General features: G+C 41.9%; 1 protein-coding gene across 2 annotated transcripts in view; it reads right to left on the bottom strand.

Annotated features, from left to right (window-relative positions):
- The window catches only part of LOC106852046 (uncharacterized), an 82,057-nt gene that overhangs the window by 16,020 nt on the left and 46,282 nt on the right, over positions 1-19,755 (bottom strand). Inside the window, exons 3-5 of one of the 2 annotated variants that reach the window (XM_088161426.1) lie at positions 11,613-11,656; positions 11,369-11,506; positions 3,242-3,406 (exon numbers count right to left, since the gene is read on the bottom strand). In XM_088161426.1, the coding sequence (XP_088017552.1) occupies positions 3,242-3,406; positions 11,369-11,506; positions 11,613-11,656 (347 nt within the window). Of the gene's footprint in view, positions 1-3,241; positions 3,407-10,606; positions 11,507-11,612; positions 11,657-19,755 lie in introns of those variants that run through there. The other variant, XM_088161427.1, reaches the window with a different exon arrangement.

Here is a 19,755-nt window from a genome sequence, read left to right as displayed (position 1 = left end):
CTAGTGAAAAAAGACACCTTTGGTGCACATTATAACCAGGATTTCATTCAGGACTGTATATACACACAGACATACTTGTATGTGTGTGTCAGAAGTGGTAGGCCTAATTAACAGAGCCAAGTGGAGCACATCCCTCATTCTACTTTGTAAAGAATCCTATTATACATCTGGCCAGCAATTTCAGAACATCAGTGCACCACGGCTAAGCACTGCTGTAAAAGTAGGAACTGACCAGATTGACACCTCAGGGCTGTCAGTGCTCCAAAAGCTACTGCAGACTCGGGAAAATCAGCTGTCAGGGTGACACTTTTTACAATGGGATACAGTGGTAAATACCACCCTTTGACAGGGTGTCATCCAAAGCAACCACAGGCACCAAAGCTTATCCAGGCTGCTAAGCTACCTGGTGTGCCTTCTTGGAGAAGGCATGGTGTTCTCCAAGGAACCAAGGCAGGAGAAACGAGAGGTATAGGACACAGAAATATCAACATCGAGGAGGCTGAGAGTAGCAATGAAGCAGGGTACATTGAAGCCTACTTTTATCTTGACCTCCTCAGCACCTGGAAGTGAACCCTGTCAAGCACCTTGGCTGTCATTCCTGGGAGTTTGGCATTCCTCTGTGCTGATGTGACCATCTCTGCATGAGCCTTTGCTCCAACTCCACCTCTCTCATCTCAGACTATCAGGGCCCTTTCCTTCGTGTCCCAGCACCTTTTTATGCTCCCAGCACTAATGCAAGCGAGATGAAAAAGACAATGGACAAGTGGTTATGACAAAGGCTTTGTGAACAGGAGAGTCCTGGGCCTCTCTCCCCTTTCACACTCTGTAACTATCTGTTTGCACTGTCTGTTATCCCACTGGTTTACATCAAGTTACTCGGGTGTGACAATCGTAATTGGCAGTAGTAGATCCTCTTGGTTTAAATCCCAGGAGAGAAACTGATTTCCCTTGTCTATTTTGGTTTTATCTTCTTCAAACTTCCCACATTTTAACTCCAGCATTGTCAAGAAGAAAATGTAGGGTAGATAAGACACTCCCTGCCACTTCACAACCATGTGCCACTTTGAACAGGTGTATGATTAGAGGTGGTTGGGCAGCTGATTGCTGGTACTCACTTGCACTTCCTCTTGAACAGAGGCTAGGGATTGTGCTTTAGGTTGCTAAATCCTGGGGAAAAAACTACCACTGACACCGGGACCCATGAATAGTCACTGATAACTCCTGAAAAAAGGAAAATTAAGTAGTCACTGTTTGCCATTCCATCACAGCTTTTCTCAGTATTCTGAAATTTATCAGAATTTATCAGATCTTCAGCCAAGTAATCAAGTATACAGAGATTTTTTTTTTTTTAATTATAGGTAATGAGTATCTCACTCTATTCTGCTGTCCTGTTCTTTCCATCCCAGATTGTGTCCCACCAAGCAAACCTCCAGTGAACCAGACTGCCACAATGCAGCATCTGGGGGCTCACACTTTCCTGTCCTATCAATCCTGTGTGCTGCCTGTAGGTAATAAGACCAATTAATAATGTTTTGGTTACTTCAGGTGAGGCAAGCCGGGACATGGAATGAGGAAGCAGGATGGTTATGTACACCTTTCAGCTGTGCAGTGAAGTCTCACAGAAGCAGAAACAAAGAGCAGACCTCTCCCAACATATGATTCTTCACAATAGCAGATACAGAGCCTGCCTTGTCCTGAAGCACAATACAAAAGATTTGCTGGAATAACCAGTTCAGTGCAGTTGAGATTGTAACATGATCTTCCAGTTGTGAGTGAAGGTCAGGGGGACCCTTTGTGGGGCTCCAGCCAACTGCAGTGTGCCATCACCAATCATTACACAAGGACTCTCTAATAGGGGTGAGTGCTTGATGGGCTTTTATGTAAGGCACTCTGATGCACAGAAAGAGACAGCTGGAATTAGCCTGTCTTGTCAATGACTGCATATGAGGAGCCTGATTTTCACTCTGATACTCATAGAAAGGACTTTCATTATTGAACTCCTTACAGCTTTACAATTTGGGGATGAAAAGACAGAGACAATAGCAGCCCTTTAAACGTTAGCCCTTAATGACCTCAGTAGTAGATTTCTTTACTTGTTACAGCTTTATGCAAAAAAACCCAAACCAAACCAACAAAGCAAACCAAACAAACTTCAACAAAAATAATCCCACAGAAATATCAGAAACAAACCCACAAGACCTGATTTAGGAAACAGCTTAAGACACAAGACAAGCTTGGAACCTCCATTTTCTGTTGTTTTTGAGACAGAAATGAAAGCCTTTAAAAATACATTACTGCAATACTTCAGATGGAAGCCACAACATGGAACAGCTCTGAACCTATATGGCTGTTGTGAGTTAGACTTGTCAGGCAGCTAAACATGACCTAGCCACTCATTCACATCCTTCTCACAGTGGCAATGGGAAGAGAATGGGAAGGGCAAAAACTTGAAAACTTATGGGCTGAGATAACAACAGTTTAAAAAGTAAAAAAAGGAAACAAAGAAAAGAAAAACCAGGAAAAAAAAAGCAAAACCAGGAAAAAATAAGTGAAGCAAAAAAGTCCTCGGTAACTGCTTGCCACCAGCCAACCAATGCCCAGCCAGCCTGAGCCACAGCAGCTCTGGCAAACTTTCCCCCCTAACTTTGATTGCTGGGCATAGCACCTTATGGTACAGAACATCCCTTTGGTCAGCTGGGGTCAGCTGTCCCAGCTGTGACACCTCTCAGCTCCCTGTGTACCCCCAGCCCGCTTGCTGGCAGAATAGGTGAGGAGCAGAAAAGGCCTTGATGTTGAGCAGTGCTTAGCAATAACTAATAAACATTCCTGTGTTATCAACATTGTCTTCATGACAAATCCAAAACAGCAGCTGTGATGAGGAGAATTAGAACTCTCTTTCAGCTAAAACCAGTACAATGGCTTTATGGGGTAATGCAGGGTTAGCAGCACCTTTTACACCTAATTATAAACAAACCTTCTCTCACTTCAGAAAATGCTGGGCTAGGAGCCAAGGAAATTAATTGTCTTTCTGAATATGTATTCCTTTTGCTTCTGATATTTGTAGTCAGAGCTGCTGGTGATATGCTTGAATGGCTGCTGACAGGAATGGCAGAGTGTCTCTGATTGCAGGAATGGTATCAGTTGAGGCACCACCATCAAACGCTGCGCAGTGAGTGCCTGCATCCGGCTGCCCTTCTAAGATTCTATGTTTTCTCTCTCTCCCCCCCTTTCAGTCATTTACCTTTCAGGCTGATTTCAGCATCACTGCTACTCCTTTCTCCTCCCTGAAAGGATATTTTGGAAGTACGGCTGATCATTGTCAGTTGTAATTCTTCAAAAATGTAAATGTGCTCCAGAGAAGAGGAAATATGGTATCTGTGACTCATCCATACTTCAGGCGAATTCTCTAGTTCAAGGGAAAATAAAAAGACGTGCCCTAAAAAAAAAAGTTTTTAAGACCGGAATAACGAAGTTAAACAGGAAGAGATATTGAATACAGTCAACAGGCTTCAGAAGCAGCAAACATCTGATACACAAGAAAGTAACAATAGGCTAAGAAATTAATTATTCCAGATGTATTGCATATCCTGCACGCAAGTGGAATAGCAGACCTCCACTTAGAGATAAGCACAGCCTATTTTGGTTTTCTTGAGGACAGGCGCCCTTCTTACACCCATACAGCGAGAAGCACTCAGCCCCACACAGCTCCATCGACTGCCACACAGCCAGGGCATCAGCACCTGGCTCTCTACCAGGAATCCTCTTGCTTGGAAACCATTGTGTGCTGCTGTGCTATTTCCTTTCTGCTTCTCCAGTGTCCCTCTTGATGAGTCACTGGGCTCAGACAGGATGGCTTTAAAGGGCTACAAGTTGTGTGTATGCAGAAAAAGTGGGGCAAATCCTTGTCATCCTTCCACTGCTGCTCATGAGCAAGACTTGCAGTCCTGTGAAACAATGCCACCATGTCAGTGCCTACCCTGCAATGACAGCTCACACACTTCTCTGCCCATTCCTGGCCATCCTCACTACAGCAGCTCATGCAGCACACTCATCCTGGGCTCCACTGTTGGCATGGGGGTGATCGTCGGGGGGTGATCACTCTGCTAGTTTGTACTATATTTAGTACTGTGTTTCATGAAAGAAACAATAGTTATTAAAGTCAGGGTTTGGGTGCATGATTCTACCTGCCACAGCATAAACAGAAGGTCAGGTCATATAGAGGAACTCGCATCAGGCTCTGCTGTCATGAACAAGAGTGAAGGCAGTCTAATCCCAAAGCAATACTGTACTTCATTTTCAGATCCCAACATCCACAGTCCACGATTTAACATCTCTGCAATGACCTAATGCATAGCAATTGCTGGTGGACTGGAAGTGTTTCCATGGCAGACTGGCTTTGCAACAAAAAGCATAACAGGTGGTTGCCTAGAGCAGCAAAATATTAGGAGCTACACAATATCAGTGCAGTGTGTGAACAGTGGCAGGTTTGGAAAAGCTGCACGTTCCCCAGTCACGCTGCTGATCCCAGTGTTGGATGCTCCACTAGCACACACCTCTCCAAAACCCAAAAGGTGCAGTGCTGATGATGGGCTTCCATGATGAGCAAGGATATAGCAAATAATGACACAGAAGGGCCCATATCACTGAGTATTAACAGAGAAATTTTGACTGGGTTTTGATCTAATGTTCGTTGTTCTCATTTAAGGTAAAGTCTGCGCATCCAGTTCCAATTTCTGAAATTAGTGTCCAGGCCTGGTATTTTTTCCAATGTAAATCCATCTCCATCTTTTGTTCTATTTTTAAAGTCTATTTTATATTTCATTTTTCCCTGGGAGAAGTGCATTACCACTTCCTAAGTTTGGGGCATTCAAAGAAGGTCTGGCACAATGACAGTGTCAGGGAGAAATCTTCCCTAGGAAACCCCCTGCCTGATGATGGTGTCATTCATAGCACTGCTGGTAACGCACCAAGAAAAACTCTTCCTACTGAGTCACTGATCTGATCTAGCATGGGGAGTTAGTTTCAGTGCTCAGGGTGCCCTCACTGACTCCTTGTGCAGCCTTGCTCCAGGGGCAGACTGGCAAAAATAATTTGGAGCTTGGTCAGAAGCCAGGGAAAGCAGTTGCGTGGCTGTCAGATTAAAGTGGATGCAGCTCTCTTTATTCATGAGCTACTTCTGCTTTTTTTCCTTGTTGTAAATCTTTCCTCTGTACCTGGGGATGCCCGCAGGTCCTGGCAGCAGGGCTGCCAAGGGGGTATGGCTGGGAGCTGGGGGTACAAAGGAGGGATGGGGTGCTGGGGCCAGGCTGGGCAGCTCTGGAGACATCCCTGAAAATGTTCCCAAAGTATAACAAACCGGGAAATACACTGCAACACAATTTCGAGAGCAGGAGGTAACAGCTATCAAGGAAGAACATGCAAATCACAGTGAAGGGAAAAAAAAAAGAACAGATCCAGACAGCTGTCTCACTGGCATAGGCTTCACTGACCCTGTCTGTTCCCAAGGGACAGATTTGTATTCCCAAGTGCAGCTTTGTGCAAGCCCTGTGCAGGGTGTGCCTGGGCCAGGGGTAAGGGGCAATGGGACAGCTTTCAGCCGGTGCTGGGAAAAGTCATCGTGCCGTCAGCAGCCACCAGATTACCTCATGTACCATTCATGAACCTCACTCCCTGCATTTCAGTGCCCGTATTTCCTCAGAAGCCTTCTGAGAGAAAAGTGAAGGGAGTGTCATGGTTTAACCCCAGCTGGCAATGAAGTACCATGCAGTCACAGGACAGGCAGCTGGAAGGAAAACTGGATGATGCCCTGCAGCTTGCAAAGCAATAGCTGCCTTTCCACCTACAGGCACAGCTGCTTCGCCCTTTTTTCCTCTGGCTTCCCCAGGCGTTGTATCTCTCCCTTAATTCAGGCAAGTATTCCTTGCTAGGGGAAAGCCTGAAGGGGGACCAGGTGAATTCAAAGCACATGAGGGTAAAATCTGTGCTGCACAGATTTGAGTTTTCCTCTTGTCCTAGTTTCATCTGTAGTGTCAATTTTATTCCTAGTAGCTGATACAGTGCTGTGATTTTGGTTCAGAATGAGAAAAATGTTAGTAACACACGGATGTTTTAGTTGTTGTTGAGTGCTGCTTCCTCTAAGCCAAAGACTTTTCAGTTTCCCATGCTCTGCCAGTCAGTAGATCCAAAAGAAGTGAGAGGGAGCATGGCTGGGACAGGCGTATTTTATAAACTCAGTGCTGGATTGGCAGCAACAAAAGTAAATCTGGTATTAGGAATTATTGGGAAAAACATAGAGTATAAACCAGGAAAAAAAAAACCAAACATCATTATATTGACACAGTTTTGGGGAACCAAAGCACTTTTTTTTCCTTTTGGGGGACTAAAAGAGATCAGTGAGATCTTCAGAGGGGGCTTACAAAAAAGGACTGTGCCAGACTCGAAAATAATCTGAAAATCTCTCAATACTGGAAGAGAGGAACATTGAATGCTCTTTCTCTAACCTTATTCCTCCACCTGTCACTATGGTGACAGTCAGAAAACAAATGGTACAGTCAGAAAACAAATCATGGGGCAGAGGGACCCAAGGCCTGAACCTGTACTGCTGTTCTGATGTCCCTTACTTCAGTGCATCACTCACAAGCAATGGCTTTTGGTTAATAACCCAGCCAAGACAGGCAAGTATCAGAGGTACATAGGGAGACACGTTTCTGTCAGTGTAAACTGGGAATAGAACACCACATTCTTTTAATTCACACAGGCAGAAGTGGTGCAGCAAGTTATGCAGGATTCTGCTCTCACCCCTGGAAATGTGCTGACACTCATGAGTTCCTCTGCCAAGAGACCTGAAATAAGCCTGGAGGTGCAAGGCAGCAGCAGATTATACCCAGAGGGTTTCTGAATTACTTGTTCTGTTTCATTCCTGCTCTTTCCTGTTTGGCAAATTCATTCCAGCTCTGAAAGGTCAAGAAGCCAAGCAATGTTATGTTTCACTAATTGACCTGAACTCTGCGTTCAGGCCCCCCAATTCTTTGGACACGGCCAGGAGTGTCAGGCTGATTTTTGTTAACTGGAACATGATGTCCAGAACTGGGGAGCTTCCAGCATTGCTACTTTTCGTTCTCCAAGTAGCTGAGGAGTGTCAGCCTGGCAAGGCTACTTGGAAATAGGAATGTCTTTGTTTCTAGACTGCACTGGTGGCAGTTGGGTCTGGTTTACTAAAAACAAATATTTAAATTCATAGGTGGTTCCAAAAAGCTTGCCTTCTTCATTATGCTTCCTCCAGTCGCAAGTTTTCCTGATTTCTTAAAGGATAGTCCCCTCTCTTTTTTTGACAAAATCAGGCCTGAGTGCTTCCAGAAATGGAGATTGTATGTGGAAACGTCTCACCCTTTGTTCCCTTCCTAATCCCTGGTCCAACAAGAAACCAGTACTCTTTTGACTTTTTTCCTCTATGTTCCTGCTTTTTCCTCCATATCCACTGCTAGCAAGCATGGGTTGTAAAAATACACATGACACCAGAATACTTCCTGGAGAGATTGGTTTGGTTTATGAATTTGTCTGGAAAAAGAAGTGACATGCTGATAGAGGCTTTTTTTTACCCTCTCTCTCTCTCTTTTTCTGTCATGCTATTTGGTATTTTTGTGAAGTCCCAGTTTCCAGAATTATGTACAAGGATCTCAGCTATCATTTTGAAAAACACAGTGAGCTGTTACCCTCATAACTATAAAAATGAAACTTGTATCTCCAAAATTAGGTGTTAAATGACATCTTATAGTTCTGATTCTTGAAATCTTACTGCCTTGAAGACAAAATGATGACATTAGCAGCAAGGATTCGGGTTATAATTTTGTATATACAGAATCAGTAGTATTGTCACTGAGAATGAAAGGCACTGAAAAATAATTTCAGACATGGGGCTCAAAGCAGTACAGATTCTCCCCCAGTTTATCAGCTCCTAGAACAGTATCTTCCTGCATTAATATGCATTCCTGAATGAATAACATACATTGAACCTGAATGTTTTAGTTTGCACCTTGCAATCAGAATGCATATTTTGTCCCTAGGAGAAAATAAACCTCACAATGCTTTTACTGAAAAGCTGATATAGGACTAAGCAGGACATCTTGGGTTACCGAATTCAGTCTGACAGGTGCCATTTGTCACTTTGGTAAATTCATACCATTATTTTTTAAATTATCTAGGCTTCTCCCTAGTCACTTGCTCTGAAAAACACCCCAGAATTTTTTCCCAGATGATTTGACAGCTTGCTTATACACAGCCTCTTTTTAACTGTGGCTACTTTATAGTTATTTGATCTTGCATTTGTCCTTTAACCTGCATAAATCTTTCCTTGCAGTGTGATTATTTGTAGATAGCAAGCACATGGCTTCTCAGCCTTTTAAATTTTATTTTTTTTATTTTGCTGTCTATCTCTCTTCCTATCTAACCCTCTCTTCCCCCTCCACCTCATCATCTTGCCTTTTTCTTCAGTATGGTTGGCTGGGATTGCATGTGATGTCTCCAAAAGAAGGGTTTGTTTTTTTTCCTGTGTTGACAATCAGTATTCTTCAAATTCAACACATTGGAGTTCTAGGTGGTTTAGGATTGGGGGAAAACGTAATCCCAGTTCACAACACTCAGATATTTGACAGTTCAGCAGTGTAGTGAAGCAGAGTAGAAGAGAAGAAGTGATAATTTCAGATTCCATATCTTCCATCTATAAAAGGACACCAGGAATTTTTAAAACCTGAGTTCCATCCAACAGTCAATGAAATGTATGGATAATGTAGCCCAGTCTTTGTCAACCAGGATAGCACCTGATTTTACATAGTGCCTTACAGAGCTAGAGAGTCTTAAAGTACTTTAAATAGTCTCACTTCCCAGATGGCTGCATTTAGTAGATTACACCTATAATTAGCAGTAAGAGGCTAGGGAATGCTTCCCATAGGGCCTGTCTCCTCAGAGGGACTTTACCCAGGTATGCTGAGATGTGCATAATGCAGTCTGTGAGAAACAAATTCCATTTGCTCCTTTTTCTGCAGACTCAAGCCCATATCACTCACCTCCTGCTAGAAGGGTGCCCAGCCTGCCAATTTATGCCCTGTGATCCACCCCTGCCACGCATTACACAGGGCAAAAGTAATAAACATTTGGATGGTTTTGTAAACCAGTGATGCAGATATTTACTCCTTGGGGAAGGAGGAAAGAGGCAGACTGGATACTGGATCTCATGTTTTATGATGTGTGGTGGTTAATACGAAAAAGCAAAACACAGAACAGGGACCACCTCTATGTTTTCTCTCCCAAGCACTTAAGAGTGATTCCAGAGACTTGCAAAGCCTTTTGCTTGTCTGTGGATCTAAGCCACCAGAAATTTTTTAAAAAGCGTTTGTAATATGCTGTTTCACCTGTCTTGTGTTTTCTTGTCAAATATAAAAAGAGATAACTGTTTATCCTTTGAATAATTTTGGCTAGACTGAGAATACAGCACTCCTATGCACTCATCAGCAAGGCAAGAAGATATGTCTGCTTTTACAGGCAATTCATACAGTCTCATTAATGTGCTTTGGCTTGGACTGGATACCAGATTAGGCAGAAAAAAACCCCAAACCCCACAGATTAATTACATCCAGACAGTGCTCAGCTATGGTAAATCAGCCTAGACTCATTGACTTCAGTGAAAGTGCACGAGTTCACATGAGTACAGATGTTGACTTTGAGACTGAAAACAATCCTAGATTACTTTCCTCTTATTACAAACTTACTGGAATCACTCAGATTTTCCTCTGAAAGCAGTGCCTCTCCACGGACAGTAACAGCTCACCAGTCAGCAGTACAGCTTCCCAGCCATCCATTAACTTTCAAGAGGAGCAGAGAGGAAGCACCACGTATGACCTTGTGCACTTGGTGGTGTACAACCCAATTCAAACTCTCTGTATCTATTGGGTTGCGTAGTACAAACACCCAAAATGTTCATGCAGGTCTGTGCAAAGGGAGGTTTTGGGCAATCAGTAAAAACTGGCATTGGGGAGCATCTAAGTAAGCATATGAGAAAGATTACAGTGTGTAATTCCCAGAAGGATTTAATATATGTGGTATGAAGAAATAATTTGTATTTCATTTGCTTATAAAGCAACTGTAGATGTCTGAGAGCAGGAAATTTGGGTAAAGTAGACCTTGACTACTGATGAACACAATTACTCGTAGAGATTTACCCACTGTTTTGTCAGAAGCCAAGGATAAGCAGAAGTCATACAACAATTTCTACTCTTAGCATGGGTGTTAAACACTCCTCTGATAGCTGAAGTTCTCTATTTGGAGAAAACTTACAAATTTGATGACTTTGTTGAGCAGTGACTTTCTTGTGTACCACTAAAGGGCCAATGTTGTCTAGGCAGGCAGGACTGTCCAATGCAGTAGATACAGAGAGTAGAAATTTATGTGAGGATGTATTTGAGGCAGTATTGATTGTGCTGTGCCAAGAGGATTTGCTTGTAGATCAAACACATGGATCTTGTTGAAGGCTGGATTGTGGGGATCCTGTGTATCTTTTCAATGCAGACTAAACAGCTTTTCAAAGGTTCATCTGAAAACTGACAGACTAAACTGCATTTTCTGCATATTTTTATTCTGAAGTTTGGCTGTCCTGATAAGAGGAGAGAAATTACGTTTAAACAAGCAAAAATAAAACCTGTTTTTCTAGATGAAGTTGTGTTTGCCAGCATCAATAGCAATAACTTCTATACAACAACAAGAACATTAACTTCTATATTCCTAATTTAGCACTGACATTTCATGACAAGAAATGCTCTTTGTACTTCTTTTCATGCTTCCATATACAGGTCTGTTAAGTGATTTTCCAATAACATTTATTTCACGTGGTTTGTTCCACTAAGACAGTTCTTTCCACCTGTGTATTTAGTTATCTGTTCTTAAATTTTGCATATTACCATTTCTCTTTTCAGGTTTTCCTGGAGACAGGGGAAGAGTAAAGATGAGATTTGTCTTCAGGAACTGATGGGGAAAAATTAAGAAAAATTTGTACAATTGTCTGTCATCAAAATTTCAATTTTCAGGGAAAAAAAAAAAGACAGAAAAAGTAGATCTATTTGTTACTAACTATTTGTTGAAGGGAAAATGGAAATGAGTAACAGTCAGAATGGATTTGAGAAGAACCAAACATTATGTCCCACCAGTAGAATTTCCTTCCTATAATGGTAGCTGGAGGAGAAGCAGTAGGAGTCACTTATCTTCATTTTGTTGTGTTCCTATCCCTGGTTCACATGACATTTTCAGAAGCCAGGTGGAGTGTTGATGAAAGAAGTACAGGCTGTGTGTGTGCTCACAGCTACACACAGTGACCACATACCCTGGTTCAGAACTGGAGTGGAGGGACAAACTGAGTGAGGTTTTGTTGGCATTTTCCTGGACCTCCTCCTGCATGCTGATTTCACACAACATCTAGAGCCCTGAACACAGAAGGAACTGACTACATCTTCAGAAGACACTGGAAAAGACCACAAGTAAGACAGGATTAGAATTCCAGATGATTTTACAAGTGTCATTCAAGACTTTATAAACAGGAGTGTCATCTGCAGGTCATACAAAATTACCTCTTTGTCCTGCCTGGCATTTGTGAGGCCGCAGTACTTGATTCCTGCAGAAGGAAGAATGACAAAAATTATCTATTAAAAGAAGGTTGTAAGAGTAAAAGGTCTGAAATAGCTTGTCAAGGGAGGTCCATACCAACTTCCTAATTGGTCAGCTTTAGGGAGAGATTAGACAAATGTTTAAAAAATGACTTTGGTAAAAATGTGACTGCCGTGGGATAGACAGATGAGCTAGAGGAGCTCTTTAGGTCACAGGTCACATTTGTTTTTTTCTTTCCACTTTTCTCCTTGGTACCCACATTCTCACTCCTGGGGAAAAACAGACTCAAAAAAAATGGTGTTTGATCACCTGTTTTCTAAATACAACGCCATTTTAGCAGTCATACACAGATAAAATAGTATTTCATGTTATCAAATTGCCAAATATCTGCCTGGGTTTTTAAACTCAAAGGCTAACCCACATTAGATAAAAACTGGGTCACTTGATTGTTCTGGCCCCAGTTTATAAAGGGTTTTCTGTATTAGGTGCCAAAGTAGTAAATGCATACAAACTCCGAATGTTGTGACACAGTGCCTACATATTAGCCACCCACAAACGCCTATCCTTTTAAAGCTGTATTGGCCCACATGCTGACTTTGCAGTTTTTAACATGATATCTAGCTTTCCTTTTCAAAACGTATCTGGCAATGAACTTCTAAGGGAGGCTTTGAGCCTTCAGAAGGCAGCTTTTTTCTTGTTTTCTTTCTCATTTTATACACTTTGTGATACTAAATAAATCTTCAGAGAAAGTTCTTAGTGAAAGCAGAAAGTGATAGTCAGAGCTCCCTTTGGTAAATTGCAATGCCCGATTTTTGTTAAACAGAGTCAGATGCTGAAGAAGCAGGTTTCCAGGTTCAGGTTGACAGGTCAACTGCATTGCAATGTTCAGCTTTTCTCTTTATCAACTCATGGTTCAGAAGCTGTAGGGGCAAAGATGACAAAAAAAAGCAGGGTAAAAGAGAGATCAGCCATGACAAAGGTGAGACTGGCAACCTCTCAATAAATATGGAAGCAATCACTGAGGAAAATTAGTACACTGAGCAAGTCCAGGGAAGTTACTGAGGCAAGGTGTCAAATAAGTTCAATACCTGAGATTTGATCCGGTAGAATGAATTCAACCAGACAGAAGGAGCACACCTGAGTAGCAAGTCAAAGCCTCTGAATTCTTAAAGGAGTCATAAAATCCTGCAGTATTTGGAGCATCAGACTGCTCCACTCAAGAGAAAGGGTCTGTTGTCAACTGTATTTAAAAAGTATATAAACCCCACAAAAACTAACAATAGGTTTTCTAAATCTCAATCTAGATCAGAATTCTCAGTCCTCCAAAGAACAAGTTATTTTAACATAGTAATTTGCACTAGCACATTACTTAAAAAATTATTGAAGGTATGGACCCAAAATGAAGGCTAAGGCACAATTTGTGGCTATAAGCCTAATTTTGCACTGCAGTAAATTCTAATATACTTACTGTGTGAGGCTACAAAGGGTACCCACACAATCTGTGAAACAGCTGGCTCTCTCTGTAAGCACCTAGTGTCTGAAGAAGGTGGTCACTTGTGTCTCTAGGAAATGTCTCAGCAGCAGAGGAATAAGTTTAATCAGCAGAACTGTCCATGGGAAATTCCCCCTGTCCTGTGTTATGTCACTGGAGAGAAGTGCTGTGGTAGACCTTGGGACAGGGGCACCAGCTTCAGTCCAGGTTGTGTTATACCAGGCCACAAGGCTGATCTGACCTAGTGCTGGTGGCAACACAGCTTGGAGTGGCAGGCAGGACTAGCTGATGTCTAGTGGTACCTCCTTCAAGATTCGTGTGATTCTATAACTCTTGTCCAAAAGAACTGCTTTTGGATCTGCTGCGAATGAACTATACAATGCACTTTGATTTTTGCTTCCCTCAGATATACATATATTTCCAGCAGCCTCTCAATTATAAAAGTCAATTTCGTAGTCAGTAAATGGTTCACTTATTGATTCTTATCTACTAAATTCAAGCAGCTGCAAAAAACAATATGCTGGTGATGTATTGAGGGATAAAAGAAATAACTCACATTTGTAGGGAGGAAAAGCACAGAGCTACAAACTGACAGCCTCTTTTCGGTATTGAAGCTATTATTTCAAATGTCAAAAACCTTTGACATGCCTCATAGATTACATCTTTAGAGAGCCCCACTTCTGTTTAAAAGCTGAAATTAAAGGATTTCTACTTATTTTGAATTGTAATTTCAGCAAACTCTTTAGGCTGCAATATTTAATCTATTTCTCTGAGGTTTGCATTACTTATGCTGCCAAAGAACTCCTAGCAGAAGCCAATCTCCATTGAAATTCTGCACCTACACACAAAACGTAAATAGAAAGGAAAAAGATTTAAAAGTATAATTAATCAAAAGCCCATATCAGGACCTTGACTTCTAAAGGGTAAAAGAATGCTTGCAACCAAATGACAGGTTTGAACTCTTCTTGTTGCAAAACCAAGCCCCTGGGATTAAGATCCTGGTGATTCTCCAATAGCAATGCCAAGGACAAGAAACAGATGACTTCTCCTGGCTGGGTTTTCATCTCTGCAGAGGGATTCTGCACAACAGACAGCTAGGTTATAGTCTGCACCATGACATACCAAACCATGTCTCATTAGAGCTCCAGTTCCTGCAAAAGCCACCACGAACAGCCGGATTCAAACAAAAGTCTCACTTGTTTTTATCATTTCTCTCCACTATAGGAATGCCTGCTGGAGAAATGGCCCAAGCACCCTGCCCTGCCTAACTTCCCTGCTAATCAAAGGCACCGCAGCTGTCCCAGGGGCAATAGCTTAAAATAGCCTCAAGGCTCAACAAAGGTGCAGCTTTAAGAAAGTGACAGTAGCAGGGGGAATTGGGCATTTTTGCAAACAAAGCAAAACTAACTCATTATTAAAGTCAAAATCAATTGCCATTCATTGCATGTTTTTGCAGCATGGATTTTTTATGTTTACTGAAACCCTCTTCATGTGCATTCTGCTCTTTTAATAGAGAAGTGTGAAAGAAATAGAGACCTAGAGAGGTGTATCTTCCTTAGAAGATTTAAATAGGACATGAAGATTTTAATTGTTTAAGTATTTCGTATTCAGAAAAACAGGTCATTAGTTTGTTTGCTTTTCTCTAACTGCTCAAGTAAACTCCCTGGTGCTCCTTCTCTATATGGTTTGGTTTTACTCCCTCATTTCCACCTTTCTTGCAGAGAAGAGATGTCACAAAAAAAGACAATGGAATTTTCTGTAGTGTACTCCGGATTTCTTCCTATTTGTCTGCTTAAGAAAAACACTTTTAGTAACTTAAAAAGCTATCTCTGGAAGAGAATGTTTAAGATAAAACTTAATTAAGCTCGACTTTAATGCTGAATAATTAAAACTATCATACCTCCAGAGGTCTGGCATGGAGAAATCTATGTTTAGCATAATTTTTGTAATTTCTGACAGTTAATCATATTGATTTTTTTTTAAAGTAGCTACAGACATATTCAGTCCACTCTGATCTGTCTGTTTGCCTTAGGGAATCCAGAAAATAGAATAGAAATGTCTTTTCTCACAAAGAGCCTATTGAAGTCAGCAATATTTGTTAGGAACTAGATAGGTTCTAGATTTCCTGCCCACTGCTCTGAAAGTTTTTCCTCCACGTTTCTTCAAAGCTGCCCTACAATGCTCGGAACTCTTTAGCCTCCTGCTTAAGCTGACTTCACCAACCTTTAACTCTCTCATGTGGGAAAGCCAAGGGCATCCACCCATGGTAGTATGAAGGGATGAAGCAACTGTTGCCAAAGCAGGCAACTTCTAGTGATTGCAGCTGATACTGGAACATGCTTCATGAGTGACTTTTAATAGGAAAAAACCCAAGAGGAATGACTTTCCAGATAACAGTGCAGGTTGAAACTCTGTATGCAGTGACTATTCCTGTGGTACTGCTAAAGGACAAAGGAACTTTTCACCTTCAAGCCCTCACAGTGTGCCCATCATACTATGGTGTGGGTGACTGATAGCTGCTCCTGAAGTTATGGAACAGCCTCTGTGAAATGGATGGAGTGACTGATTAAGAATCTTAGTACTTCTCTGGAAATGGAAGCAGTTTGGTGGGAAAAACCCAACATTTCACAATAAGGGATAACGCAAGAGCACAAATAAAATAGCAATTACTCTCCTTGCAGATGATAAGCAAGAGGTGGAGCTCTAGATGACCTGTCTTCCTATATACTTTTTGCTTCTTGGTTCTAGTTTCATATAAGGACTGACAAAAACAATGAAGAATTTCAAAACAAGGATGGGATAGGAGTTTTGCAACTCTCTTGAGCATATTGGGGCAGTTTCTGTAAAGATCAGTGCATGTTTAGAAGCACACAGCTTGTTCAGAGCAGCAACCATCAAGACGTTTCCAGATGGACGCCGGTACCTGTTTCCAGGGAGGTCTATCGTAGCTTCATAATTTCAAAGTACAGGAAGCCACTGGAAAAGGTAATTTTATTTGTTTGAATGCAAGGATATGCAGAATAATAGGCCAGTGATTGGAGGGAGAAGGCAGGGCTGCAGATGGGGGTAAAGGGGTCAGGGATAGCTGGTAGAGAAACAATATCCTGGATGGCTGCATGATTTACTGATACTGGCAAGGGCGAGTGTCTGTTGTTCAGACCTGGGAGAGACTCCCTGTCACCCTAGGGGAATGTTATGTAGTTTCCCCATATTTTGTGTCACAGAAAAGTCCATGTGAAAGAGATAATCACCTGCCCCAAGCCCTTGATCATTTCTACTGGAATAGGGAGGAAATATTATCATCAAAATTTTCTGCATGATTGCCTATTCTGATTAACTCTAATAGATACTCTATTTTGTTCATAGCAACACCTTTCTCTCATACCAACCTGTACAGCACTCTCAAGAGTCCCTGCTTGCACTTCCGCTTGGTAGCTCTTGCTCTTACATGCAGTTGTAGTATATTCAGAGAAAGAAATCAAAAGCGAGGCTTTCAGAAGACACTCAGGCTGCTTTGCCTTTTATCTTAGATATCTTTGTATAGATATTTACATTGATGGCAAGTGGGTGGTAAATAGGTTGTAAATATTCCCCTTATGTCAGTGTCCAGTCACAGGTGCAACTAATAGACAAAAGAAAGGTGGAAGGCATCAGAGATGAGAACCTCCACATCCAGAACATAAGCCCCAATACGCGTTTAAGCAGCCCCGCTCTCTGGGATCAAGCCCCATTCTCTTATCTTCTTTTTATTTCCATTGGCTGATAAATTAATCACAAATCTTAGTGATAGCCTTTCAACAATAGGGGCATCCTGACTGATCACTATAGAGCTTTTTTTGAGCTAGCTTTATAGTGGGCATTAATAACATGAGCAGCTACTTCTGAACAAAAGAGAAAAGGTGAAAATGTATATCATTTGGGTTGCTGATGGAGTCCCATCCTCCCGGCCCACATCATGGGTGTGCATTTCTCATGCATGCTCATGTGAACAACCAGTATGCAGTCAGGCAGCTTCCAGTAAATGGGTCTTAAGACTTCAGAGCCACTGCCATACAAAAGTCCATTGTTCATACGCAGGATCTGCCTCCCTACCCATTCATTATAAAAGTACGGATCACTACAGTGGCATGTTTATTTTAGCAGGGTGTTAAGTCTTACCAACTGAGTCACAGTCCTTAATTTAGGTTTAGAATTGGGATTACTGCAGCTATTCTGAAACATCTAAAATGCAGGAGAAGGCACAGGTACTTTAAGGAGGTAGAATGTTACTTTGGCTGTCTTCTGCGGAGAGGTTGGCCACTCTGCAGGGCAGTGTCTTACTTTCAAAATGCTTGAATTTCTCCCTAGGCTAGAATTAGTGTCTGTGAACACTTTCATAGACGTGTTCATACATTGAAAACTCCAGCTAAAAGCGATGCAAATCTCAGGAGGTGAGAGTAACAGCTATGAGAAGTCCAACCCTTAAAGGAACTGTTATTCCAGGTCATCAAAATTTATGAATGAGTCTGGATTGGCATCACATCCTATCCTGAGTTCTGTCTTTATTTTAAAGACAATACTGGTTATCTGGACAGCTGCATTCAACAGAGCATATAAGTATCCTGCAGGGAAAGTCTCCTACGTGGCCCTGAAGAAAAAAAAGTCAATTTCATTCAAGCCTGTACCCTCTAGGATCTTTTTACATTTGGTTCCCTTTCTACCATGACCTGTCTCCCAACCCAGAAGACAAAGTATCTCTTCTCCTCTTCCTTAAGGAATAGAGAGTGGAACTGGAGGAAATGGACCTCGTGACAAATTAAGAGCGGTGTTAAAGTAGGGGAGAGAGAGACCCTACAGCCAGTGAGGCTAAGAGTAGTGCAATGACCTGTGAAACAGGAACACAACCTGCAGTTTTCAAGCCAGTCCCTTAAGAATTGAAAAGTCTGCTGGCACTCAGGGGATGAGCTAAGAAGGGAGGAGCAGAGAGACAGAGGCAGAGTGATGGCTAGGGAAGAGCAAAGCAGGAATGAAGGAAGGATGACATACATCAAGGACATAGAGGAAGATTGAGATAGACAGTTTGGTTCCTCCAGAGAAAGACAGAGAATATCAACAGATAAGGTTCAGACAGAAGCGGCATACTCATCTCTATACAGCTATGCAAGCAGAGGGAATCCTAGAAGACATGAAAGGACAGTGTCTGTGGATACTTTGCATGGTAGGAGAGAAGTATTTAAAAAGGGAAATGGGAAATACAGGAAATTTGGAAATGAAACCTGAAATACTGAAGAAGGGTAAGATGTTCAAACCTTTGTAGACAAACGGGAGTGACTTAAAATTCTTGCACCTTTGACACAACAAAACTTATTTTCCTCCAACTTTGTGGACAAAATGTGGTCACTGACTGGCAACTCCCTTACAATTGACTTCCTGGAAGAAAGCAGCTTTTCTTGTTTGATCTGTTCAACTCTCTGTTACCTCACTTTCAGGTTGTGATCATCTCTCAACATGTACCAGGTAGTATTTTCCAATGCCCCTATCAGAAATGGCTGGGCTTTGCAAGACATGTCACGCTTAGTCACTCCTGCTCCAAATCCAAACTGAGCAGGGCACAAACACAGGTGAAGGAGAAGGAGAATAAGAAAGGAACACGGCCAGGCTTTCACAGCAAGAGAGGAAATGCTGTGTAGGCAGTCATCCTTTCTACAGACAGATTCAAGGGATACTGTGTACCACCAAGGAAATAATCAATTAAAAGCCTCTTAAGAAAGAAAATCCTATGATGAGTACCCTGAGTGTTGTGGGGCTTTCTTCTTTATTGTTAAAATTACTGCCTAAACAATACATTTGACTAGAATAAATAAGGAAATGATAATTATGAAGCACAAAAGCCCCCAAAGATTAGCCTCTGGTGCTATAATCTTTTGAGTAAAATCTGGCCTCATTTGCCCTGAGAAAATAAACAGGTGAAAACAGTCAGTTGTGGGATGGACTAATAAATTTAACCAGCCTCTCCTATCTCACGTGTTTATGATTGTGCTCTGCAAGTAGTTTTCATTTGGTGGCTGCAGTCTTCTGTGTGAAACCTAATCCCCAAATACAGCACACAGCTCCTGAGGCTCACTTAATCTTGGACTGGCAGAAAGAATGAAAAAGTGTCAAGGGTGATACACAGCAGGCCTGCCGGAGCTTTAGCTGTCTGGTACCAAAGGAAAAGATCCTTGGCCTTATCAGATCTCTTTGGTAAAGACTCTGCACATTCCTAAGGAGGGCCTTGGGACCAGTCAGTTGGATAACCCAAAGCTCTGGGAATGGGATGTGGAAAGGCTGAATGTCTTTGATCAGTGGAAAGAAGAGAAAAAAACCCCTACAAACACAAATTACCACTATCCCCCATATGCTCTCCAATATTATGCTGCTGAGAAGATGTGATGAATTAGAGTTAGGAATTCCTCCAGGGCAGAAGTGCTGATCAGATAACCTGTCCAACACTGCATTTTAAAAATAGTGTCCAATATATGCTGATTTTTAAAGCTTTCTTGTTATTACTGCTAACGGCAAGAAAGAGAACTAAAATAAATAGTGCTCCCTGCGCTATTCCTGGTTCTTGCCTGTGCTGGAGTGGGTGATAATTG

This window comes from Sturnus vulgaris, chromosome 3 (genome assembly GCF_052056855.1).
Source record: "Sturnus vulgaris isolate bStuVul1 chromosome 3, bStuVul1.hap1, whole genome shotgun sequence".
Classification (NCBI taxonomy): Eukaryota; Metazoa; Chordata; class Aves; order Passeriformes; family Sturnidae; genus Sturnus; species Sturnus vulgaris.
Note: the sequence above shows the minus strand (reverse complement) of the source record. Positions and strands in the feature narration are given on the sequence as shown.